Source organism: Helobdella robusta, assembly GCF_000326865.2.
Source record: "Helobdella robusta unplaced genomic scaffold HELROscaffold_18, whole genome shotgun sequence".
In the NCBI taxonomy this organism is placed as follows: domain Eukaryota; kingdom Metazoa; phylum Annelida; class Clitellata; order Rhynchobdellida; family Glossiphoniidae; genus Helobdella; species Helobdella robusta.
Window position 1 is genome coordinate 1,170,464 of NW_008703981.1, and position 9,043 is coordinate 1,179,506.

At 34.0% G+C, this 9,043-nt stretch overlaps 1 protein-coding gene across 1 annotated transcript in view; it reads left to right on the top strand.

Annotated features, from left to right (window-relative positions):
- Nucleotides 1-2,863: 2,863 nt before the first annotated feature.
- HELRODRAFT_170497 (hypothetical protein) overlaps nucleotides 2,864-9,043 on the top strand; it is a gene marked incomplete at both ends in the record, with an annotated part of 13,934 nt that continues 7,754 nt past the window's right edge. The window contains 13 exons of the mRNA XM_009016316.1: nucleotides 2,864-3,106; nucleotides 3,525-3,602; nucleotides 3,958-4,041; nucleotides 4,386-4,564; nucleotides 4,829-4,941; nucleotides 5,268-5,374; nucleotides 5,772-5,876; nucleotides 5,970-6,161; nucleotides 6,301-6,480; nucleotides 7,210-7,418; nucleotides 7,912-8,044; nucleotides 8,238-8,397; nucleotides 8,944-9,026. Coding sequence (XP_009014564.1) covers nucleotides 2,864-3,106; nucleotides 3,525-3,602; nucleotides 3,958-4,041; nucleotides 4,386-4,564; nucleotides 4,829-4,941; nucleotides 5,268-5,374; nucleotides 5,772-5,876; nucleotides 5,970-6,161; nucleotides 6,301-6,480; nucleotides 7,210-7,418; nucleotides 7,912-8,044; nucleotides 8,238-8,397; nucleotides 8,944-9,026 — 1,866 coding nt within the window. The remainder of the gene's footprint in view (nucleotides 3,107-3,524; nucleotides 3,603-3,957; nucleotides 4,042-4,385; nucleotides 4,565-4,828; nucleotides 4,942-5,267; nucleotides 5,375-5,771; nucleotides 5,877-5,969; nucleotides 6,162-6,300; nucleotides 6,481-7,209; nucleotides 7,419-7,911; nucleotides 8,045-8,237; nucleotides 8,398-8,943; nucleotides 9,027-9,043) is intronic.

Here is a 9,043-nt window from a genome sequence, read left to right on the forward strand (position 1 = left end):
TCACGATAAATTAAATAAATAACATACCAAGATAATAAAACTCGCATACAAATACAAATATACACCCACACATACTAACAGGCATACTTAAACAAACATTTAAACATATTTTCCGAAACATTCTAAGACAGAATCCTTACAAACATATTGAATGCCTCCGTTCACATCAGCTTACATTAGATGCTTTCGTCTTACTGTTTGTATGTCCGTCCGTCTGTCTCTCTCTCTCTCTTTCTCTCTCTCTCTCTCTCTCTCTCTCTATATATATATATATATATATATATATATATACATGTATGTATGTATGTATGTATGAATGCATGTATGTATGTATGTGTGTGTGTGTGTATGTGTGTGTGTGTGTGTGTGTGTGTGTGTGTGTGTGTGTGTGTGTGTGTGTGTACGCATGAATGTATGTATGTATAGAAATATGTGTAATGTGTATAGCTGAGCTGTGTGCTGACTTTGTTAACTACTTTCTTCTTTTTCTTCTTCTTCATCTTCTTCTTCTTCTCTAAGATGCTACATACTATACGAACAAACATTTGTAGTTGTGCACAAACAGTTCCCTGCTCACATACACATTGTATATATATGTATAAAATACAAATATATACATATTTATATATATAATAAAAGCATATACAATGTGTTTATCTCTTTGTATATACATTTAATGATAATAAACATGTGTTATTGCGTGTATGTGTGGTTTGTGTATGATGCATGAATGTGTGTGTGTGTGCGTTTGTGTGATGTATGAATGTGTTATTGTGTGTGTTTATGTACGTGTTGATTACGTACTTTGTAAAAGTAATTTAATTGTTATTTTAGTATGAAATGGCGTTTTTGTCAGATGAAAAGTTAAAACAAACGAAAAAAAGTCATAAAATGTGTTTTCACAAGGCTAAAAATATCTATACTTTCATTAAACTTTATTAAATATTATGCATCTGGTTCCTTTATATATATATATATATATATATATATATATATATATATATATATATATATATATATTGACTATATATTTTATTTTTAATACTTAGATCCACTTTTGTAGTTCTTGCTACTACTTAAGTTAACTTTTCAAAGTTATTCAAAACGAGACATTTAAATATCAATTTTACTCGTTTTGCATTAAAAAGCTCATTTCTAAATTATAAATTTGTGCCACTTTTAGTGATTTTATGTAACTCATGTGAATTTCAATTGCGTTTGCAAAAAACTTTTTGACAAATATTTTGATAATTAAGTTCCGGGTTCCTTTTTCTCTCTGAGTATCTGTATTCGTATTGTATGTATATTGTATATATATGTATTATAATTGTAATATAATGTGTATGTATTGTTTCTTGCATACACACGCATGCACGCACTCACCATACTCTCTGTACTTACTGACTAATTTTAAACTTTAAATTATAACATAATATTTGCTGATTCAAATTGATGGCTAGTACTGCTTGTTTGTAGTAATTTACTAATTAGTTTATTTTTATTTTTATCTATAATAATTATGAAAAAGGTAAAATGAATTTATTATAAACATTTAGTTTTTAGTAATATAGTGAAATAAAATAGTTTGATACTATACATATACAAGTTATAATTTTTTAGTTGGTATTTGTTTACTGCTTGTTTTTCGTTATAATATACAATTTTTATACATACATACCGCAATGCATATTTGCTTGTTTCATAACATTTCAGTTTAGTGAACACATCAAAAATATTATATATTATACACTTATAAATTATCAAATATTTTCTGTCACAACAATCTTATATTTATTTACCAATTTGTTATTTTTTTTGTTAGCTCTTGTTTAATGGTTTAATCCATAACATAGCAATGAACAATAAATAACGAACAAAGTTAGAAGTCATTATTCAAAATTAATCTACTAAACTAAAACTAAAGACAAGGTATTTTAACATTTTTTTCATTTAATTTTAATTATTAAAGTTAAATAAACATTTAAATAAAACAATCATGAGTTAAACTGTTAAAGTCTTTTTCATCATTATTTAAAAAAAATTTTAATTAATAAAGTTTTATCTATTTAAGATGTTTTTTTATACAAAAATTTTTTGTTAAGTGCAAATGTTTTATTTTAATTTACTGAGGAATTTTTTCCCAATTTTTGGATGAGGTTAATTAGATATTTTTATTCTGAATTAAACTGTTAATTGTATTAGATTTGATTGTTTGACAAATTTCATTTGACATCAGCATCATTTTTAACAACAATCATTATTGATTAAATATTTTTAGCCACCAATATACCAACAACTTCCTATAGATCTAAATACATTAAAAAAAACTGACATCGTCAATTTTTTTCCATTTCCATCATTCCTACGAAAAATTTCCATTATAAAAACGACTAAAAAGCAGCCGCAACAACCGCACCAGCGACTAAGTAGTAACCAAAGACCAACTACACAAGCAATCGCAGTAACCACACCAGCGACAACTGCAAAAAATTAACAAACAGCAACAAATGGCTACATCCAAAAAATCAACAAAGCATTCCAACTAAAAGATAACAAAATTTTTGCCAAAACATCGTAAACAAATGTTTAAACAATAACAGCTTAAACAGCAGTTTAAATTTAAACAACGGCTTATGCAATTTAAATGATACCATCATCATCATCAACAACAACAACATTAAACTATAACAACAACTAAATCATCTCAAACAACAAGCAAATTAGCAAGACTATACTACCAAAACAACACCACAAACCAACCACCATTAAAAACAACCACACTACAACAAACTACCACAAACAACAACAACAACACCTCAACAAACCACCAGCAGCAGCAGCAGCAACAACAACAACAACAACAATGTCGGTAACAAATCTTCCTGAACTACTAACAACCATCAACTCACTACCGAACTTAATTCCCGAAAAACAACAAAACCAACAGCAGCCACAATTGCAGCGACAGCAAAATAATGATCTTTGCAACAGCCGAGGCGGTGGCATCTGCCACACGTGCCACACGGATAAGGATTTCTCCGACAGATCCGTCTACGTTCACGCATTTGACAAGTATCAGCAGGAGGCTAATGAAATCGCTCATCTTGTCAGTTTGCAAATCACGTCTGCACGATCACTACAACAATAACTATATAATAATATCTCTATAATAATATTTATAAAAAAAATTATTAATTTTAATTATGAATAATAAAAAATTATGGAGAAATGTATAATTTATTTGTTGTCGGTACTGTGGTGGAGAATTGCGATGTTGTAGCAATTAAGATATCTGACGCTGTACACTGTGTGCTTGCTGTTGATGTCTGGGCGAAATTATAAAAAGAATTGTAATAAATAAATAAGTGAATTAATGAATGAATGAATGATTGATTGATTGATTGATTGATTGATTGATTGATTGATTGATTGATTGATTGATTGATTGATTGATTAAATATATGAATGAATGATTGAAAAAATGTATGAATTTTAATAATAATGAAACAATAACAAATTCTTAGATGGAGTTGATTGAGACGTCAAAAAAGTTTTGTGGCATACTTTATACATGGCGAAGCTGTACCATCCCGATACCTAAGGTATCACAGCACAAAATACAACATGAAATACTAACGTGTTTTAGATGTTTGCTTTGTATAGTTCAGCATTTTTATATTACTTCATCTGCTCGCGTATTTATTCAATCACTTTTTTATCCATTTTTCTAATAGTTTATCTAACTTTTCATCCCTACATCCGTAAGTTATATCTCCAATCATTCAATCATACTTAAATTGATTACTCAACCGTTAATTTTGTCACTTTTTCATCCATTCGTTCATTTATCTTATCACTCATTCATTTATCCATTCATTCACTATCCAATCCACGTTACCACCAAATGGCGAATCGCTCAACCAACAAACACTCCAAATGAATGACACCCTAAAATAGAATCTTCCGCCTGAGGGGTGTCCAGCAGTGATGGAAGTCCTTGAGAAGGAAGTTAAGAAACTCATCGATTTTTATCACTTCCAAGTTGGTCTCGTCTGCCTACTTTATATTATCCATCAAACCTTTTTGCCATTTAACTGAATTTTTTGAGAAAAATAAAATAAAATACAGTTAAATTTATAATAATTTGACAAAATTTTTTTCACATATTATTAATTTATTCTTTATTACCCGGTTGTGACAAATGCTTGCGAAAGCTCATAGCGTCCACACGAATCTTACAACGATCCGTGCATTCGAACAAGGTCAGAGCACGATTACAGCGCGAGAGATGATAGCTTTCTTACCGTCGTCTAAGCTACCTCGCCACTCAATCTAATACACATATATGTTAAATATATCTGTACGTAATGAATACGTAATTGAAGAAGATAGCTGTTGAAAGCTTGCGAAGTGAGATATCACGTTTTGGTTCGGCGGCTAGTACGGAGTTCATCTCAAAGACTTACATCTCCCTCTTCTGCCAGTTCATCAGCTCGATAGCTACGTTGGACGAGCTGAAGAACATTAAAGCCAGCATCAAGAATGATTTCGCCCATTATAAAAGGTTTTCTTTTGTATCCACTGAGATTATTTCGCCATCCGGACTGAATTTCATTAAATTAAATCATACTCACGCTACTCTAATGGTTCTTGGCTTTTTATTTCCATTTTTCATCTCAATGTCGGCCACACACACACACACCACAGACAAACACACACCACAGAAAAACAGACACACATACAGACACACACAAACACGGCAAACACACAAACAGACACGTACACACAGACACACACACACACACACACACACTGACGAACAAATAAGGAACCTTCGTAAGACGAACGCCCAGCAAGAGCACATCAGCAAGATGAGTGATCTCTCCATCTTTCTAGGCACGCACAACAGCATCCTCACCGAACTCAAAAAGCTGCTGCTAGGTTGGTCGTCATGTGATGGTGACGATGACGATGTGATGGCGATGATGATATGATGGTGATGATGATGACGATGTGGTGACGATGATGATAATGATATGATGGTGATGATGATGAAGAAGAAGATGGTAGTGATGATGGTGATGATCATGGCGATGATTATGACGATGTTGGTGACGATGATGATGATGATGGTGACGATGATGAAATTGATGATAATGGGAGTTGTGTCGATCAGGTCTAATGAATATTTAATAGCCTCATTTATATTCATGTGGTAGCTATTAACAGAACTGAGATACTATTAATAAAATGCCGGGTATTTCCAGGTGTCACGAACCATGAAGATTTTCTGTGTCACGTGGTTGTGACGTGCGTCATTAAGTACGAACAGAAGTGTTTCCTGCTACCGGAAGAGAAATATGACCTCGTTAAGGTCGGTAAATATGACGTCATCGATGTCTCGCGGTTGTTTATGATGGCGTCAGACAGCGTTTTTGTTTTGTTTTACCGTATCGTTTTCGTTGGTTTCAATTTTGTTTTTCGATATTGTTTCGTTGTTGTTCTTTTCGACTTGGTTGTTGATTTTGTTTGTGTTGCTAGACCATCTCCATGTCGAACTGTGTTTAAGATAATTATTATTAAAGAAAACACAATAACATTTATATAACGCTTCACAAGAACAATAACAGCAACTAAACACAACTACAAACATACAAACAAGCAGCAAGCAAACAAACGAACGAACAAACAAACAAACGAACAAACGAACGAACAGTCACAACAACAACAGCAACAAAAACAACCACAACAACACAACATGGCATCACAAGGTGATAGGTTTCCTTTTGTATTTAATGGACGGTCCGAAATTCAACATCAACAAAACAAAGAAACTCAACATTTCAAAGATTGACAACATTCTAAAAGAAGTTGATGTATGTAATAGTAATAATAATCATAATAACAACAACAACAACAGCATTAATAACAATGATAATTATTATTGTTATTATTATTATTACCATCAGGTGATTCCATTATATGGGGACATGACGTTCCGTTCATTTAATTATATTCAAAAGGCGGCAAATTACGAGGCTTCCTATTGGCCGAAGTGTTCGTCAGCTGATCCGAGCCCTCAAAGCTCATTGGTCAACGTAATTTCTATTTTTAGACAGCAGCATAGTAATGTTGTTATGGAGTTTACTGAGGCTATGAAAGTTGTTCAAAATAAGGTTTGCTGATTGGTTGGTTGATTGGTCGATTTGATTGGTTGGTTGACTGTCTTCATCCGTTGCACATGACACGTATTCAATATTGTGAATCAATAATATTTTTTTGAAATTATACAACTCGTAGAAAGTTCTAGACGTTACAATGGTTGACTCAGCTTTCAAGAAAAACATCAACAACAACAACAACATCAACAACAACAACAACATTTCCATTCCAACAACAGAGCAGATGACAGCGGCATATAACATTGCACTGTTATGTCTGCAAACTTTGTCTGGTTGGACCTCTGCGGTCGTTGAATTGGTTTGCTTGTGTGTTTGGCGTTGTTGTTAATGTTTTTGTTGTTGATGATGTTAATGTTGTTGTTTTTGATGTTGTTGTTGATGATGTTAATGATATTGATGTTGTTGTTTTAGCTGAAGTTGCTGTAATGCTAACTGTATCTGTCAATCTGTGAAATTATTCATCTGTTTATTTATTTATTCGCTGCTCGCCTGCGCTTGGATTCATCAATCTATCAATCCCATTTATTCATCCATCCTTTTGTCTGTACATTCGTCTATTTAACCATCCATCCATCCATCTATCAAGCAATCAATCGATCAATCTATACATCAGTCAATTTATCCTTTCATCTATCCACCGATTCATTCATTCATCCAGGTTTCTTGGAAATTAACTCATCCGGCGGATTTGAAATCTGAGCGTCCTGGAGCTGTGGGAGCTCCGACTGACGCCACCGAATATGAGAGGGTTGGTTTGTTGAGTGCATAGTTGACTGATTGGTTGGTTGATTGGTTGGTTGGTTGATTGGTTATTTGTTTTGACTAATTTACATAGGAGAGTTACGCAAGATTGATTGATTAACGCATCAAATAGTGTCAATTAACTAGCTAACCATTTAACCCCTTAACCAACCAGCCAGCCAATCAATCATAGGTCACAAAATACCTACCAACAAACCAACCAACCAATCAACCACCCAACCAATCAACCAACCAACCAACCAGCCAACCAATCAATCAAACACAGGTCACAAAGTACAACTATAGTTCAGAAGAGAAGACAGCCTTAGTAGAGTTAATAGGCTACATAAAAGGGTTGTACAACCTCTTCCATAAAAACCTCATAACGATATCCTCTTTCATCAACGTCTACATATTCAAACAACTGCAGCAATTCGTTAACATTGATATGAGTGAACCACTGAGGAAGGCAGCGAAACATCATAAGGATGTTTTGTTAAGGTTGCGGTTGTTGTTTTGTTGCCGATTGATTGGTTGGCTAGCTGGCTGGTTAATTAATTGATTGATCAATCGATTGATCAATTGATTGATGGATGAATGGATGGATCGATTGATTGATTGGTTGATTGATTGGTTGATCGATCGATCGATTGATTGATTGGTTGATTGATTGGTTGATTGATTGATTGATTGATTGGTTGGTTGGTTGATTGATTGATTGGTTGATTGATTGATTGATTGATTGGTTGATTGATTGATTGATTGATTGATTGATTGATTGATTGATTGATTGATTGATTGATTGATTGATTGATTGATTGATTGATTGATTGATTGATTGATTGATTGATTGATTGATTGATTGATTGATTGATTGATTGATTGATTGATTGATTGATTGATTGATTGATTGATTGATTGATTGATTGATTGATTGATTGATTGATTGATTGATTGATTGATTCTTATCCATCCTCACCATCAACAGCTTACTTACAGCCATACAAAACACGTGCGCTGACACTTCATGCCTCCACAAGTCTGAAGTTTCAGACAAGAAGTCCAAAAAATCGGAAGCGGTCGTCGTTAAGGGCAAACAAGCTCCACCCTCCAACACCCAGGTGATTGGTTGATTGATTGATGGATGGATGAATTGGTAGATGAATAAACGGATGAATGAATCAATGGATGAATAGATTAATGAATGAGTTACTAACCAACTGACCGATTAAATTAACGAAAGACCAATTAATCAACTAATTAATTAATTAATCATAACTTTTATTTTCAAAATGTTTCTCAAACCTTCTGCAGCTCTACCTCGCGCGTTCCATGCTCGACTATCTGATTAACAACGACAGCAAGGTGGCCAGTAGCAAACATCCATGCAAAGACCTGGACAGCCAGCATGTAAAATGCATCAGGGAGTTTCTCATTAACAGTCACATGTGGAAATACGTTATGCAGCTACAAAGTATGTTTGTGTTTGCGTTTTTGTATGTATGTATGTTTGTTTGTCTGCCTCTCGGTCTATTTGTCTCTCTCTCTCTCTCTCTCCCTCTCTCTCTCTCTCTCTCTCTCTCTCTCTGTGTATTTATGCATTCTGGCCAATAGCCATAGATCGTTCGCTATGAACGTTGTGATAAAAAACTGGAAGACTGAGAGAGAAAGGAAGAGAGAGTGAATGAAAGAGTGAGGTGAGTGAGTTAGTGAGTGAGTTAGTGAGTGAGTGAGTGAGTTAGTGAGTGAGTGAGTGAGTGAGTTAGTGAGTGAATGAGTGAGTGAGTGGGTGAGTGAGTGGGTGAGTGAGTGAGTGAGTGAGTGAGTGAGTGAGTGAGTGAGTGAGTTAGTGAGTGAATGAGTGAGTGAGTGGGTGAGTGAGTGAGTGAGTGAGTGAGTGAGTGAGTGAAAAATTGCTGAAGTGATGTAAGCAAAAGTGAAAATTTTGGCTCATTTTGTTACGCAAGAATTTGTTTTTTTTTTATTGTCACTAAATTGTTAATTATTATTACCGCGAAAGATTGTTTGAACGCCTGCAGCGATTTAAGCCAACTCTGGTATCGTGAGTGCTACCTGGAAATGACCAAGGGTTTGGAGATCCAGGTGAGTCGGCTGTTGAT